This window comes from Delphinapterus leucas, chromosome 9 (genome assembly GCF_059928025.1).
Source record: "Delphinapterus leucas isolate spDelLeu-1000000601 "Yukka" chromosome 9, BTC_Dleu_Yukka2, whole genome shotgun sequence".
NCBI classification, from domain to species: domain Eukaryota; kingdom Metazoa; phylum Chordata; class Mammalia; order Artiodactyla; family Monodontidae; genus Delphinapterus; species Delphinapterus leucas.
The window spans coordinates 4,738,542-4,756,805 of NC_143137.1; the positions used below are offsets into that span (position 1 = coordinate 4,738,542).

General features: G+C 40.6%; 1 protein-coding gene across 1 annotated transcript in view; it reads left to right on the top strand.

The window, feature by feature from the left end:
* Positions 1 to 1,085: 1,085 nt before the first annotated feature.
* Positions 1,086 to 18,264, top strand: part of XRCC2 (X-ray repair cross complementing 2) — a 51,317-nt gene continuing 34,138 nt past the window's right edge. Inside the window, exons 1-2 of the mRNA XM_022577085.2 lie at positions 1,086 to 1,304; positions 13,235 to 13,316. Of these exons, the coding sequence (XP_022432793.1) occupies positions 1,266 to 1,304; positions 13,235 to 13,316 (121 nt within the window). The 5' untranslated portion in view covers positions 1,086 to 1,265. The remainder of the gene's footprint in view (positions 1,305 to 13,234; positions 13,317 to 18,264) is intronic.

An 18,264-nucleotide genomic window follows, 5' to 3' on the forward strand; every position in this document is an offset into this window, starting at 1 on the left:
TTTCCTCTTCCAGTCCAGCTCCATCAAGTATCCTTTTTCAGATGGTGTCTTTAACCTTTAAGTCTCTACCAGCTCTTTCCTATCAGCATTTAAACTTGAACCAGACTTTGCCTCCTTAAATGACTCTTCCTTTATCCTATATATATTTTTCTGTGTAATATGTTATTTCCTTCCTTCACAGCCAAGCTTCTGTGAAGAACTGTCTGTATTCATGGTCTTTGCTTCCTATTTCCCATTAAAATGTCGACCCACCACAATCACTACAACAAAGTAAAATGGGCCAAAATTGGTGCCTCAGTTTTCTCATCTCTAAAATAAGGATAATAACAATACCCACCTCAGGACTGTGGAGATTAAATGGATTATTATATATAAAGACCTTAGGACAGTGCCTGGCACATAATACGCTCTGGAAGTGTTACCTATCATTACTAATATTATAATCGTTTCTTAATTACACAGCTGCAAGCGTAAGGATAAGAAAAAGAGAACCCTACACTGCCAACCTCACTGTTTTGCCCAACTAAACAACAGCTACAGCTATTGGAAAGCGAATTTTTTAAGGACACATTCCAGTAAATGGCTTAATAGGCTGTAAACCCCATTCATGCATGTCTCTTATTCTTTGTTCTGTTCCCAGAGCTCGGCACAAGGTCTGGCATAGAGCAAATACTCAACATCCATCTATCTTTCTATCATCTGTCCATCTAATATTTATCTATCTTAATGGATAGGCACTGGATAACAAACAGTAATAGAATTATTCTACCTCCAAAAAGAACTGGATATATCTGCCGGCTCGCTTTATTCTAAAAATTCGTTTAAATTTAGTATACTTTTTTCGTTTTATTCAGAATCAACCATAAACTACACCCACAGCCAGCCAGAGGCTTTTAACCCAAGAATGAACAAAAAGGCCCGTTTGCTCAGTAAGTGTTCTGTTAATACTTAAAAAAAAAAATACATGCTGCTAGTTCTACCCAATAAAAACAAATGGAAATTTATGAGAGGGAAGAAAAGAAAATCCCCAGTTACCTCCCGGTCTCCTAGGAGACGTGGTCTGACGTCAGTGAGCGGGGCGGGGGGAGGTCGCACGCCCTGCTGCGCATGCCCGCCGGCTCCCCGGCCGAGGGCGGGCGCAGTGCGCATGCTCGCGCCCGGGTCAGCGGGTTAGCGTCTCTGACTGGCTGCGGGGCCGAGGCCGCGCAGTAAATGGCGACGCTGGCGGGAAAGTTGAGTGACTGTTGCGCCGAGCCTCCGGGGCGATGTGTAGTGACTTCCATAGGTCTGAGTCTGGGACGGAGGTGAGAGCTGCCGAGGTGGGAGCTAGGGAGACGAGAACAGGGCCGTGGGCGGGCGAGGGAGCCCCGAGGGCGCGGGAGGCCGGGGCGCTCCGGGGAGGGGGAGGCGCGCGGGGCCCGGACGCCGGCGAGCCTAGAGCCCCGCCCCCCAAACCTGTGTCCCCGGAGCCGGTCCCCGAGACCGCTAGCATTACGGGCCAAACCTGTCATGCGTGAAGTAGTCAGACATGGTACGGTGTGCAAGAGAGGCTAGGAAAAGCAGGGGATCGCCAGGCGGAGTGCTCATAGACTTTTCTAGAACAGTGGTATCTGAGTAGGTGGCTCCACCTGTTGCCTCTGTTCTGTACATCTTTTGCTTAGGGCCTTCAGCCTCGCTATAGCAGCTTACATTTCCAGCCTAAGCATCTAGGGCCACACAAGCCATGTGGTGACTGCAAAGATTTATTCAGGAATTCAGCCAGCAAGTATCAAGCACTTATTACGTGTTAACCGCTGATTAAGAAACGCAAGAAACAGCTTCTGCTTTTGCAGGACAAGTAAGGGAGGCTGCCTACAAATTACAGGACGGTTGGTAAATCGTGCTGTCCAGTCGAGGGGTGGGCAGCCTGGAAGACTAACTGGGAGGAGGAGGGGACAGCTGAGGTTTTTAGGGACCTTTGGATGGCCGGTGGCTTGGCAAGGAGGGGGTGGCATTCGGGGCAGGGAGTTGCAAGTATGTGGGTTCTGCCTTGAGCAAGGGCATCACTGATTTAGGGGAACTGCAAGTGGTTCTCTGTAGACGGACAAAGCTAGTGGGGAAACAGTGTTGGGAAGTAAGCCCTTGGAAATAGGCAGAGGCAGGTTATGGAGGATCTTTTATACAGAGGAGGGAGGGGAAGCAATACCTTCTTAAACGATCAACAGGCTCTTTCTGCGAAGGACTAGAGTAGATAGTCTATATTTAGGCTTTGTGGGCCATTCAGTCTCGGTCACAGCTATTCAGCTCTGCTGTTCTAATGTGGAGGCAGCCAGAGGTGTGTAAACAAACGAGCATGGCTGTGTGCCAGTAAACCTTTTATTTTTTAAACTTCAGGATTTGGCCCACCGGCCATAGTTTGCCAACCCTTGGGCCTTCAGAGTAGAGGCGCTGCTCCCCGTAAGAACTGCTACAGTTACAACCTTACTGATTGAAATGATAATTTGAAACGCAGGTTAAACTCAGATGACTTTTGCAATCAGAACAAGCCTAACATCCAAAAAATGAGAGCCCAGTGCAGTCGACGCACTGAACAAAGAATTTAGCATCATATCGTTTGCCTGCCACGGCTGTCTGGAGATCCTAAGCAAGATTACCTCACTCATATTACTTTGGAGTACAGTGGGGTGGAGGGGAGAAGATTAGTGAGCTGGGCAGTTGGTGCTGCTTTATTCTTTTTCCTTTTTGTCATCAAAACCAACTAAGCAACCCTCTTTTCCCTTAAGTGCTGTGCTCTGTATGGCCATTGCTTAATTTCTTTGGATTCTATTGTCTTTCTTTGTACATCAGTCTACTAGATGGATCCTACCTGGAGGCATTGTGTTGAGGAAGATATCTGAGGTCACAAATTATCCCAAGAAGCTGAAATAAACTTAATATTTTTTATTTTTAAAAAATATTTATTATTTTATATACTTATTTTGGCTGCGCCAGCTCTTAGTTGCAGCGTGCGGGAGCTTTAGTTGTGGCGTGTGGACTCAGTTGTGGCATGCATGCAGGGTCTAGTTCCCTGACCAGGAATCGAACCCAGGCCCCCTGCATTGGGAGCGTGGAGTCTTACCCACTGGACCACCAGGGAAGTCCTAAAATAAACTACTTTAAATTTTTAATTCACAAGAATAACCACCTTATAAAATAGCTAACCTTTCCCACATCTTGTGAGTAGTAGGGAAGAGACATTTCATACAGGGTCTTCCAAGGAAACAGTCGCAAAGAATTATTTTCCTTTAACAGATTCTAGGGATGCAATTTAGGGTAGGCCAGATAGCTGAGTGGAAAACTTATATAAGGAGCCCTTGATTTAAAGAAGACACACATTGGAATGCAATTTACAGTAGAATAATCTGTTTTTTACCTTACTTTTGCACAGTAACAATGGCATTTTTTACTTTTACATTCCTCTGACAGTATTAGAAAAGATTTTGGCAGTATTTTGGTATCATCCACCAAATGGCTTCATTTGCGCATCCTTGTTAAGTAGTGGTGTCCTAAAGCGGTCCGCAGCCTTTTGGGCACCAAGGACCGGTTTCGAGGAAGACAGTTTGTCCGTGGATGGGGGTAGGGGTGTTGGTTCAGGTGGTAATGCAAGCGTTGGGAAGCAGCAGATGAAGCTCCGCTCCCCCGCCGCTCACCTGCTGCTAACAGGCCTCGGGCCCAAACCCCTCCGAGGCCTGGGGGTTGGGGACCCCTGGTGTACTTTACATTTTCTCAAAAATGCTGAAAATGCCTTGCGTTTAAAAGTAATCAATGGATAGATTCGAAGTGTCCAGTTTTGGTTGTCATGCACAACATACTGTTTCCTCTCTTTAACCTTATTATAATCGTTTATATGAAAGTAGTACATGCTTATGACAGAAAATTCCAGTAGTACTGAAATGAAAAGTAGGAAACTTCTCCATCCCAATTACCATTTCTCAAGGTGGATTTTTACACATTTTCCCAGAGGTTTTCTAATGGCATCATTTTGGGGGCTGAGATAGAGAACCCTGGACCACGGCTGTAATCTTGGCTCAGCCGGGAGCAAGCTGGATGATTTTGGATAAGTTACTAAACCTTGGCTTCTACCTTTGTGAAAGGAGGGCGGTAGATAATGATTTCTCAGTTGTCGTTCAGCTGTACTCCTAGGAGGTGGGTCCCTATATTTCTACGTGTCCTTTCACCTAAGCACAGTATTCCCTGCATGGTCAACACTTGATAACTACTTATTAATAATAATGACTGGTTTTCTTTTTTTTAATTTATTCTTCGGCCACACCCTGCGGCTTCTGGGATCTTAGTTCCCCGACCAGGGATTGACTCCATGCCCACGGCAGTGAAAGTGCAGAGTCCTGACCACTGGACCACCAGAGAATTCCCTGGTTTTCTTTTCTTAGAAAAGGTTCAGCGTGGCCTTTTTGCCAGAGGCAAATATTAAATAAGAAAATATTTAGCATTTAATAATATTCTGGTCTCGCATGGTAGACTTAGAACAACATCTGTCCCCGTCTCTCTTTGCTTCCCTTTTTACCCAGAATAGAATCAGTGCTCCATCATTACCGTTCCTCCATTATGAGTACTTTCAACTTCCCTGTCCCTTTCAATCCTAACCTACTTTCCTAACCGCGGTTAAACCCAGCTGTCTACTTTCACTGTCTACCCACTCAGCTGAATATTGCTGAAGAAAATCACAACCAGGCCGACTGATTTCATTTTAAATTTGTAACCATCAACTTCAAGTGGACTCCCAGTCCACTTGTGTTTTTCTAGAAAGTAATTCACTTTCTCCCTACAAAACACCTGTCATCAAATCCAACCTTACACCTGAATTCCAGACACACATGTTCTAGTATCTTCTTGACATACCCACATGGATGTCTCATAGGCATCCCAGACTTAACATGCTCGTCATGATTGACTCCTGGATGCAGAGAAAACATGAGAAAAATTTTAATATGCCCTACACTGCAGTCTTGGTTTACCACCACACATGTACACCCAGCCCCAACCTGCTTCCTCCCAGGCCTTCCCTATCTTGTCAAACGGTGAATTTGTTCTACCTGTCGCTCAAGCCAAAAACTAAGTCATTCTTGAATCCTCTTTTCCTCTCATATCAGCCCGCATCCATTCGCACATCCTGTTTTCTCTACCTTCAATATATGTCATGGATTTGACCACGTTTCACTGCTTTTTACTGCAGCCATTCCTATTCCTAGGAACTGTCACCTGCTTGATCACAGTAACCTTCTAACTCGGCTCTGCTCCACCCTGTTCACACTTATTCTAACATATTTTCCACATAGTATCCAGGGTGATCCATTCAAAATGTAAGCAGACTCTACTGTTCAAAGTTTTCCAGAGGCTCCTGTATCATTTATAGTAATATCCAGAATCCTGTTTCCTCCACTGATGCATGATTTGCAAATCATATGATTTGCCCTTCATTCCCACCTCGGATCTCTTCTCCTGCCTTTCTGATCTCATCTTCCGCTCTCCCTCACTCTTCTTCAGACACACTGTTGTCTTTGCTATTCCTTGAACGTGCCAAGTGTGCTTCAGCCTCAGGGCCTTTGCAGTTCCTTCAGAAATTGACACGGTTTGCCTCTTCACTTGCTTCATGTTTCTTAGAGGAGAAGCTTTTCCATCCAGTATAAGGAGGTCCTTCCTACTGTTAATCTTTATTCCTTTAGTCTGTTTCTTTTTCTTCTTTACACTTACCACATCTGACATCTTATATTGTTTATATGTTGTCTTCCTCCCCACCTCCCACCCCTGCCATTGAAGAGTGGTGATTGTTCTCTGTTGGGATTACTCCTTTAAGTCTCAGTGTTTAGAACAATATTTAGCCCACAGTAGGTGCTCAATAATTGTTTAATGATAAATTTCATGCCTTCCCTTCTCTTCCTTCTCCTTTCTGCCTTGCCTCATGTGTCATTGAGAAAACAAACAAAAAAAAATCACAGGAACGCCCTTATTTTTTTCTGTTGTCTGTTACTGATTTCTAGTTTGTTTCCATTATAGTCAAACATACTCTGTATGACTTCAGTTCTTTTGTGATTGTTGAGGTTTGTTTTATGGCCCAGGGTTTGATCTAGCTTGATGAATGTTCCATGGGCACTTGAAAAAAAATGTACACTCAGCTATTGTTGGGTCAGATGTTCTGTGTATATGAATTAGATCCTGTTGGTTGTGTTGTTCAGATCTTCTAGTAAGTCTTTTGGTTTCTGAGAAGTGGGTGTTGAAGTCCCAACTAGTGAGTTTGTCTGTTTCTCCTTTCAGCTGTATGAGTTTTGCTTCGTGTATTTTGAGATGTGTCTGATACGTACACATTTAGGATCACATGTCTTCCTAGTGGATTGATCCTTTTATCGTTATGTAGTGTCCCTCTTTGTCTCTAGTAATTTTCTTTGCTCTGAAGTCTACTTTATTGGGTAGTAATATAGCAATTCCTGGTTTTTCATCAAGTCTGTATTGATAAAAAGTACATGTACTGATTTTCTCTGAATTCCTTCCTGTAAAGTAGAATATTTTTACTTCTAAGAAAGGGCAGGTTCTCCACTTGTGATATGAATTCCATCCACCCCACTCCACCCCCTCAAGGACATCACTCCTGCAGGTATCCCCATTTTTTCTGTCTTCTGCATCTGCAGTCTTCTTTCTACCAATCATTTCTGTCAGTATCCTAACATAAAGCAGTACACACAAAACAAACCAGAAGACTCCCTACACACCAGCCGCTACCAGCCCATTCCCTTCCTCCTCTGTAGAGCGCTCCTCCCTTGTGCTCTGGCCTGAGCCTACTTTTCTCTCGTTCACTCTTCAGCCCACTGTAATCTGGCTTCTGTCTCCATATTCCACCAAAAGTGCTCTTGTCAGGGTTACCATCGAACTTCATGTTGCCAAATGCTCATTTCTAAGCACCCCTCCTCCTACACTAGAAACAGCAGAGAATATGCACTTCCTGCAGGCAAGCTGTCAGGACCCAGGATGGGGCCAATCAATGTGTGTCTAGTTCCTGCTCTCAAATTAACCCATCAGAAAAACCTCTTCTTCCCTGGGGAAGAGAGAACAGGAGGATGGGAGCATACACCAGAGGTATTCTCCAGTAGAGGTCCTCACATACAAGGGAGGTGGGGCAGGGGTAAGTGTCCTTCCAATGTTAAGCTTCTGCAGTTTTGACTCTGTGCTTTATTGTCTCTTTCTGGGATCTTGCATATAGTTGATTATTCTGTCTAAATGACATTTTGAAGCATAGTCTGATATAACTTCCTAGTGAAATCTTAACTATACATTTAATGAAATTACTAACTGGTAGGATGTCATAAATTTAAAATTTAGTCCTTATAAATTCTGCTAGAAGTGAATGCTTCTTAGGTACATATAGTAATTTTTGCTTGACTTTTTATATATCTATTTTTCCTTCTTATAGGGTGATTGCTTTTTAAAAAATATTAGCTATAAAGGCAGCAGCTCTTTGGGGCCTATACTTAGAAACAGTGGAATTTTTATGATTTAGTATTCGAGCAACAATTGTCTTTTCCATATAGTTTAGACGAAAGCTTTACAAGAGCCAGGCCTAGTACTCTGCCCTGAAGGGCGATTGAATTTTCTAAGTGGCGGAGGAGCCTAATTTCACAAGTGAAAAAGAATTAGTCCGTGAATTTAAGGGACTGCCATGGTAAGGGCCCGATTTTGCATTGATCACATACATGTTAACATAGCTGCTGCTTTCCCTTGCCATCCTACACATTCCAACTCCTCTCTTACTTTCTGTATGTTATACTTAACACAGATTTGCCTGGAGTGAATTTCCTCTGTATATATGTAATAAAACTACTAAGAATTGTATTCAGTTTGTAGTGGAAATCCAGGCCTGTTATAGGGCGGGGGTGGGAATATTTGGTTTAGAGTGTTTGCTTCTTTAGGTAGACTTTTATACTTAACTGGTTTGAAACCTTGCTGCTGGGGTCCATCTGTAAACAGATTTAATCACAAAAGGTCAGGGGAAATGAGCCTTTATCCAAATGACAATTACATACACATGTTTGCCTTAATGTCATTCATTTCTGGTTAATTTGATCTTTAAGCTCTCCTTCCTGCTCTAGTGTAAGCTTTTCCATAACCAAACGATGTTTTAAAACATCTGTATGATACGTGTTCTACTTAACAGGCATTGAAGCTATATGATTGTCTATAAAACAGACTTTTGTTAATGAGTGTTAAGAACTTTGATGATAGCTGTAAGAATACTCAAGGACTTTAGTAGAAGTTTGCATAGATTGTCCAAACATGTGAAAATCTATGTAGTTTGAGGTTCTTTTTACTCTCCATCCTCCCCCAATTCTACCTACCTGTGGCCTGTTTACCTTCAACTTAATAGGTAGCTACTAAGTTTCTGCCAAATGTAAAGCATTTTGGAATTGGTGGTGAGCCAGTTCCTTCAAGCTCTTAGATCCAGATGAGGGAGACTGGTAGGTAATGTGTTCGTAAGTATAGGAATAGCTTCATGGAAGGAGCTGGCCCTGAGGAATGTGTAGAATTTTCATTCATTCAATAGTCTAGGCCTTAGAGCATTTAATTGAGAGAATAGGGAAAGGACATTGCTCTATCAATGAATATTTTGTACGTGCCTGAAAGAACTACATGCTAAATCTCTCTTTCAGAGTTAAAGTTGCCTCTCACACAGATTAGAATCGACTGTCCCTTTTTTATGCCTTCACAGAGCCCCATGTTATTTCTATTGATATTATAGCACCTACCATACTTTATCGTACTTTTTAAACCTTTGACTCTCCCTCATTAAATTCTTTGAGGATAGGAACTGTGTCTGTTGTATCTATGTAAGTAAGGTGTTGTATCTATGCACCTTACTCAGTTCCTGGAATACACTTGACTTGCTTGAAATTTTTACCAAATAATATCTGTATAATTGAGTATTACCCCTTTTGCAGACCGTACACTAGCTCCAGTATTGATGTTGCTGTTGAAAACATTTGGGGCTCCTTGTGGTGTTAGAGGGAGTGCTAAGAGAGATGGTTGAGAGAGACCAGATAATTGCCTAGACAGGACCTCAGATTGGTTTGATCTTCAGCTGAGTAGGTCCAAAAACTGTCATCCCTGTATTCAGAGTTTTTCAGACTCAGTGATACTGATTCTGAGGCTCTGTAGCACAGGGGAAGAATTCCAGGCTTGGGGAGCCAGAGATCTCAGTTAAATCCCAACTCTGGCGTCTACTAGTTTTCTCATCTGAAAAATAGAATGATAACAAATAGAGTTAATGTGATAATTAAAAGAGATAATGTATATAAATTATGTACCACAGCAAGTACAAATAGTAGCTATTATTAGTTAGCTATTGTTATGATAATAAAACCTGGCAGATACTGATTTACAAACCAAATGCCAAATCTATTAATTTACAATATTAGTGAACTGCCAAATAGAGTAAAATTGTTGTGTCCACTGTGTATTCTTTCCCAGTTAGGAAATTTGGGCTCAGAAAGGTTGCTTAGAGAATCAAGAGAAATAGTTGAATTATCTTAATAGCTACCATCACCCTGCTTTGTTTGCCTGATGTGTTAATCTTCCCTAAAAGGATTAAACTATCATGTCAAACAGAACTTACTTTGGTTCCCTTTACCTTGGCTTAATTTACTCTTTGCCCTTCTGAAACTCTAGATTGATTCTACCTTGCTTCTTTCAGCTTATTCCTCAAATCTGGACGACATCGTTCATTTTAGTTTACATAATGGTCAGGTTAATGCCAAATTTTTAGGGTATTTTCTGCTTAGGTTTGTAAGATATCTCATCCCATCAAGTGACTTCTATAAATTGTTAATATCATCTATTTTTGTCAGAGTTAATCTATTTCCAAGTTCTGGGAGGTACTTTCACTTCCTCTGTATTCGGCATAACTCTGCTTTTGGCATTGTAAAACACTGTTTTGAAATTTCTCATTGATAGGTAGTTTTCATCCTTTGAAAATGAATTTGACTTTTTAGTAATAGTGGAAAGTCAGATGCAAATCGGCAAAGTCAGCCAGTTTGATGAGAGGAGTAATACCATTTTTACCTAAGAGTCCTGTCAATAAAATTCTAATCCTTTTCTGAATTCTGTCTTACAAGGAATTCTCCAGAGGAGGATTCTAAAATACCTTGAGCAGTGACAGTAAGGGTAAACAAGTGGAGTAACTTCTCACTTTCATCATTCTGATGAGGATGTTGGTCATTTGTATACATGCTTTTAAAAACATTTTATAGTCATTTCATGTGTTCCATCTTGTCCACGAAAGTTTCTCTGTCTTCTTCTTTTGGACCCTCAACCTTCTAACCCAGTGGTTCTCATACTTTTTGGCCTGAGCACTGAGTTACAGCATAATAAATGGTTCAGTATTCGTATGTCGTACAAAATGGTCGCCACACCAGTTCCGGTTAACGTCCATAACCAAAGGGTTGTTGTTTATGTGGGTTATATCTGTCAGTGAAATGGAGAAATTTAAAATACTTAGTGATTTCACCAATGCTTTAAGTATTGGGATGCTGTCAAGCTCACGGTAGTGGATAAAAGTTTTCCAAAATTCAAATTTTATCATTGGCAACAAATACTGTCAGTTTCCTTAAAGTGACCAGCTGACTTTCTTTGTTTTCAGTAAAATGTCTGCCAAATAACAAAGTCTGTGTAATCCTAATTTGTCTATCAGTCATTCTTTCAAATAAAAGGGTGTTTTATGAAAAAGTATGCAGCTCAGGTAATCACACAAGTGTTTTTCTTAGAGAAAAACCATTGTATTTCAGTTCGGAGCAAAAGTGCTTTCCTTGTCTGTGTGTGAACTTGGGGGAAGTCCCCAAGACTGCCTTCACTTCAGACACCAACTGCAGAGTTCCAGGTTCTCGTGACCTCACTCATTCTGACATTAATTGCATGTTTGGGGGTCCCCAAGACCACCTTCAGGTTTAGTGATTTGCTGGAAGGACTTACAGAATACGCTGAAAGCTTAGTCATGGTTATAGTTTACTACAGCAAAAGGATACAGATTAAAATCAGCCCAGGGAAGAGACATAATGGGACAAAACCCAGAATTCCAAATATGGAGCTTCCAATTGTCCTGTCCTAGTGGAGTATGGACAGTGCTAACTGTCCCCAGCAACAGTGGGGGACAGTATGCCAACCAGGGAAGCTCCCCTGAACTTCGGTGTCCAGAGTGTTTATGCGGCTTTGTCATGTAGACACGGTCAGCCCCCCAACCAGCTGGCCTCTGTGTCCAGCCACTGTGCAGAGGTTGAGCTGACCCAAAGCCCTCGCCTTTAGGTGAGGGTAGTTGTGAGACTATCTGGTGTGGCTCAGGGCCCCCAGGTAAACAAAGACACTTTCATCAGCAGGATTTTCCAAGAGGCTTAGCGATTATCTCCCAGGAGCCAAGGGCAAAGGCCAGACCTCTCTTTGGTCAAGGTTAAATTCTTTCCTACTAATATGTTTCCCACGTCATCACAGGGAATATTTTCAACAGTACTCAAAGGTTATGATTTAATATGGAGTCAATACTTATTTACTGCCACATCAAAAACATTCTTATGCAAAAATAGTTTCGCTTGCTTCTTTGTTCTTCTGCGAGTGGTGAAGAGTACCGTGTGCACTAATATGGTTTGATGCCACTGCCTTGATTGTGCTGGGTGCCAGCAGTGTTACCCACCTTTGCTGCTGCACCATCAGTGCAAGTGTCGGCATAGTGAGAAAGACAAATAATGTCTTAATATTTATGAAAATAATTGACCACAGGTTTGCCCTCAGAAGCTCTGTTCTAACTTGAGTGTAGTTAGCAGTCTTTAGCTTGTTTTGTGATAAAATCTCATCTCCTAGAGGACCTGACTGCAGGTTCTTTGAGGGTAGCTTAATTATCTTCATTTCTGTAGTCTCCATTTTACCTGCCATAGTGCTTTCTACATAGTAGACATTCAGTAAATATGTGCCAAATTAATATATAGAACCTTTTCATCACTGCAGGAACTCTTTCAAAAACTTTTGCTTCTGTTTAAAAGAAAAAAAAAAAACCCACAAAGGATGACTGCTTTTCTTCGTCTGTGATATGCGTTTTTGTTGTTTAGAAGGGTTGTCAAATCCGTACTGTTTCCTTAGAACCTTGAGAATCAACTTTGATTATATTTCCCACGTTGACATTTCAGTCTGTCTTGGAATTTTGCTTCCTGTAGTTCTAGCTCCTTCTGTCTTGGTACAGGCACTTCTCCAGGTTAGTGTGATGGACTTGAGCCTTTTCTCCACATCTGGCTTTGCTCTCAAATCCATCCCCTCGGTAGCCACCAAGATGATTTGTGTGAAATGCAGATAATAATAGCTTACGCTTACTCTGTGCCAGGCACTCTCGGAACACACTGAATCCTCAACAGTCTTGTGAGGGAAATACTGTTTGTTTTGCTGACTTTACTGATGAGAAACCTCAGGCCCAAAGACCTAGCTGTCTACTCTTAACTGTTTTAGATTGCTTCTTAAACCCCCTTGCTCTTATCTACAAGCCAAAGAGCAAACTCCTAAAGGTGACATCCAAGACCCTTTGTGATCTGACTTCTGTTCTTTTAGGACTTCATTATCTCCTGCCAGTTTCGTGCCACAAGCTCTAGCAATTCAAATCTGCTTATAGTTTACCCACACACTGTGCTACTATAACCTTGGCACCTTGGCTGATGTCCCATCTGCCAGGTATGCCTGCTTGTGCCCTGTTCACGAATTCACAAATTCACTGGGAGCTTCTCAGGGAAGTTCTTCTCCACCTTTCTCTCTGTCTCCTCCCCCCACTCCCCTCCCCTAGATAAGGAGCTGGGGATATAATGGGCAGACAGATTAAAAGCTGGTACCTGATAACAAGTGTGGTGAGCAGAGTGAGAAAGATAATTATAATGAGTAAAGAAGGTAAATACTTTGCAATTAGCAGTTTGGTGCTGTGTCCCAAAGACCCTATCAGCTTCTTTGAGGGCAGGGACTCATTTTATACCAATTGTATATGGTACATTAACAAAAAATAAAGTATTTTCTGAATAAATGAACACAACTTTTCTCCTAAACTGTATTTTCTATTTCATAATTTCCTTCAGATCCTCAAAATGATGAAAAGTCTCTTACAGACTTTTGGAAAATTGAATAAATGTCGGTATCTAGGATTTTATATTTTTAAACAATGAGTTTTCCTTCTCTTTTTTTTCCCTTTCGCAAGCTCCTTGCCCGACTGGAAGGTAGAAGTTCCTTGAAAGAAATAGAACCACATCTGTTTGCTGATGAAGACTCACCTGTGCATGGTAAAAACACAATCTCAAGCCAAAATATAGTGTCATAAATTAAGTTTTATAAAACAAGTTTTTCCCCCACGTATGTTCATATACATACACACACTTCTAGCAACAGCCTATATAGGTTACACTGTGAAATTAAAAACCCAGAAACATGATGATGAGACACTTTTTTTTTTTTTTTTTATGAGACACTTTTAAGCCTTCATTATCTGTGTCAGATGAGATGGGGTTTGGTTTATTTGCAGTTAAGTCTTCAGTATGAAAACCTCTTTTATCCCAGCACAGTATAATGGGAGTTTTGTTATTTATTTTTATTCTTTACAAGTTTGAGAATCACGGGAAAGTCCTTCGGTACTTGGTAGCTCTGTTAATATTTTTTGCGATAGGGAGAATAATACCCACTTGTTTTACTGGCCCCTCTACACTAGGGAGAACTAGAAAGAAGGTAGTGTGCTTAGGTGGTTTTCTTCTTTTTTAATATAACAGCCTTAAAGAGATACAGTTCACCCATTTAAGTGTGCAATTTGCACACTTAGGCACCTGTCGGCACAATCAATTCTAGAACATTTTCTTCACCCCAAAAAGAAACCGTTGCCTATTACTAGTCACTACCCATTTCCTTTCACATCCCTTAGCTCTAGGCAACCACTAATCTACTTTCTGCCTCTATAGATTTGCCTTTTCTGGACATTTCATGTAATTGGAATCATACAGTATGTGGTGTTTTGTCACTTACTTTTTCCACTTTGCTTAATATTTTCAAGATTTATCATATTGTAGCATGCATCAGTAGTTCATTCCTTTTTATTGAATAATAATATTCTCTTGTACCCATTCATCAGTTGGTGTGTACATTTGGGTTGTTTCTACTTTTTGGTTGTTATGACTAATGCTGCTATGATCATTTTGTGTACGAGTTTTTCTGTGGAGAAATGTTTTCAGTTTCCTTGGATAATACCTCTGAGAGGGACTGCTAGGTTGTATGGTAACTCTGTGTTTAACCTTTGGCAAAATTGCCAGGCAGTTTTCCAAAGTAGCTGCTTGGGAATTGCCACATTTTACTTGCCACTATCAGTGAAGTGTATAATGGTTCCAATGGTTCCAGTGAAGTGTATAATGGTTCCAATTTCCCCACTTCCTGCAAACATGTTGCTGTCAGTCTTTTTGATTGTAGCCTTCCTAGTGAGTATGAAGTGATACCTCATTGTGGTTTTGATTTACATTTCGCTGATGGCTAATGGTATTAAGCATCTTTTACCACAATAAAAAAACAAAATGTCCTTCTTTGACTAATAACAATTTTTGTCTTAAAGTATACTTTGTCTGATAATAGGCTAGCCACTTCAGCTCTCTTTTGGTTACTGTTTGGTTACTATCAGCCTTGTAACATGAGATGTAAAGTGTGCCCATTGTAAACAACCTATAGTTGGATCATGTTTTTTTATTCCATTTTGTCAATCTGCCTTTTGTCTGGACAGTTTAATCCATTTATTACTATTATTAGTTAAGATAGGGTTTATGACTGCCATTTTGCTATCTGTTTTATATGTGTCTTACGTCTTTCGTTTCTCTATTCATCCTTTACTGTCTTCTTTTGTGTTAAATAGATATTTTCTAGCGTAGCATTTTAATTCCTTGTCATTATTTTTACTTTTTTTTTTCTTTGAGTTATTTACCTCGTGATTGCCCTGAGGATTACAATTACCATCTTAATTTATAACAATCTGGTTTGGATTAAATACCATCTTAATTTCAATATTTTATAAAAAACTCTGCTACCGTATAGCTCCATTCCTGTCCCCTTCCTTTGTGCTGTTTTAAATTACATATTTATATACGGTATGCCCTTAAACACACTTAAAATTTTGCTTAGTTAAAATCATTAAAATTACTTAATGCAGTTGTTTCTTAAATCAGATGAAAAAATAATTTAAAAATAATTAAAAATATAAAAATAATTTAATAATTATTTAATAATCTTAAATCAGATGAAAAAATAATTAAAAATATAAAACACTTATACTGTCTTTTATATTTACCTATGTAGTCCTATGTTCTTTATTAACTCATTTGGATTTGTTACTGTCTACTGCTGTCCTTTCATGAAGCCTGAAGGACTCCTTTTAGTATTTCCTATAGAGCATATCTGTTAGTTAAAAAAAAATTCTAAACTATCAATAATAAATGACAAATTTTGATCAAACATGTTAGACAAAAGATTGAACTGTTTTTATTCTATCAGAAAGGATATTATTAAGTTGAACCTTACGAAACTGACATTAAAACATAGGTTCGAGGACTTCCTTGGTGGCGCAGTGGTTAAGAATCCTCCTGCCAATGCAGGGGACACGGGTTCAAACCCTGGTCCGGGAAGATCCCACATGCCATGGAGCAACTAAGCCCGTGTGCCACAACTACTGAGCCTGTGCTCTAGAGCCCGAGAGCCACAACTACTGAGCCCACGTGCCACAACTACTGAAGCCTGTGCGCCTAGAGCCTGTGCTCCCCAACAAAGAGAAGCCACCGCAATGAGAAGCCTGCGCACCGCAATGAAGACCCAGTGCAGCCAAAAATAAATAAAATGAAAACAAAAAAAAAATAGGTTTGAAGCACAGCTTATACATTTGAATATTACATTTATAGAAACTTTAAAAACACCATTATGTTCAGTCACTAACAAAAAAGTTTACTTAAAACTATGATAGCTCTTAGAGCTATAAAACTGGTTAGATGGAAAAAAAGAACTGGTTAGATGAATATTCATTGGAGCAACAGCATACATAAGACTGGGATTATAAGAGTTATTTATCAACAACAGCAGTTTATCAGAAACTGTTATAGGGAAGCTCAAGTTGAAGCTGTAAGCGATTTAGCTGTTACAGGGGTCTCTAATGCTGTTGTAAAACATATTTTTAATACTTTTTTTGGATAGTACTTAATTCAGTACCATATACAGACTCATTACCTCTTCAGTACTATAATGATTGTACTCTACAAATTCAACATATTTGTTATACAATTAGTAGGTTGGTACCTAGATGGTGTATTTTTTTGGCTTTTCTTTCTTTTACTTATTTTGAAGGCTCTTTAAATTCGTAAACTTACTCCGACAATCTGTTACCCAAACCCCTTACGCATTCTATTTGTGAGAGTAACTATCAAGGCCAAACCATCCAGATTTTCTGATTTAGTTTAATTTGTCTAATGTCAAACTGTAGAGGTGATTTTTTGGGGGGTTTTTTGGGGGGATTGTTTCCTTTAACTACCAGTTGTAATATGCAGTAGTTTGCCTGGACTAGGGTGAGATTTTTTTAACAGCTCACAGAAACTTACGAGATAGTGATTCAGATGCAGTTAAAAGGACCGTGTCTCCTCTACAGAACATAATGTTTGAATATTATTATTATTATTACTTTTTTGGCTGCATTGGGTCTTCATTGCTGTTAAGCGGGCTTTCTCTAGTTGCGGCGAGTGGGATCTACTCTTCGTTGCAGTGCACGGGCTTCTTATCGCGGTGGCTTCTCTTGTTGCGGAGCACAGGCTCTAAGTGCGTGGGCTTCAGTAGTTGCGGCGCAAGGGCTCAATAGTTGTGGCTCGAGGGCTCTAGAGCACAGGCTCAGTAGTTGTAGCTCACAGGCTTAGTTGCTCTGCAGCATGTGGGGTCTTCTGGGACCAGGGATCAAACCCGTGTCCCCTGCATTGGCAGGCAGATTCTTAACCACTGTGCCACCAGGGAGGTCCCTGAATATTATTTTTGATCTTATGATTAGATAGTAAATGTTTATAAAAATCAGTGAAATTGATTTCAGTTCATCATTAAACATATTTGCAGGGAATCTAGTTCAAGAAGTTAATGATAGTATTCATGTGTAATTTCCAAGTTTGCAGATTTTACTTACCCAGTTGTTATAAATGACCTTTTCCCCCACTTTGCTATTAATCTGTAAAAGGATAGGAGGGTTTCTATCTACCTAATAATCTCTTAGCCAGCCTTAAACTTTGCCTCAGTTTAACTTGTGCTGAACCAAGGCTCTAAGGAGTCCATATTTACACCACACCAGCTAGTCCTTCGTTAACACATGGATTTAGAAAGCCTTGTTAAACCATGTAGGAAAGCTTTCTCTTTTGTGTTATGATGAAAAATGTTCACGAGCACCACCCCTCTCTCCAAGAAAATACTTGGCAAACTTTTCATTTTTTCCCCTGTTCTGAGAATCCAGAAAATATCCAGAGATATCTCACAGTTACCCTCTGACCAATATCAAGTATTTCTAGCTCTCTGTGGAGTCCCTCCTCTTTTACTTCAGAATATGTTACATTTCTCTTAGCTTAATTTATCTTCATTTGACTCTCCAGCCACATGGAACTGCTACTGAATTTTTTACTTTTTAAATGAGCCTAAACCATTGTGTTCTTTTCTAGTCCCTGATGTGTCCCTACCTTCCCCCACTCTGATTTCTCTCCTTGCTCTTACTCTAGAGGCAGTGACTGCTCCCTGTGCTGCCTTTCAGCTTATTGACTTCTTTTTTTTTAATAATAGACTTTAAAAAAATATTTATTCGTTTTTGGCTGCGTTGGGTCTTAGTTTCAGGACGTGGGAGCTTTCATTGCAGTGTGCAGGCTCTTTGTTTTGGCGTGCAGGCTTCTCTCTAGTGGCACACGGGCTCAGTAGTTACAGCACACAGGCTCTAGAGGGCGTGGGCTTAGTTGCCCCGCGGCATGTGGGATCTTAGTTCCCCGACCAGGGATCGAACCCGTGTCCCCTTCATTGGAAGGTGGATTCTTAACCACTGGACCGCCAGGGAAGTCCCTCAGCCTATCTTCTGAGTATCTCAGTTTTTAAAGTTTGGTTCATAAAATGTTTACATTAAATGCGCTTTTGCAGGCTACACATTTACTGCGATTAGGTTACTATCCAGGACCAGTTTAGTGATCTGTTTCCTACCCTCCCCTG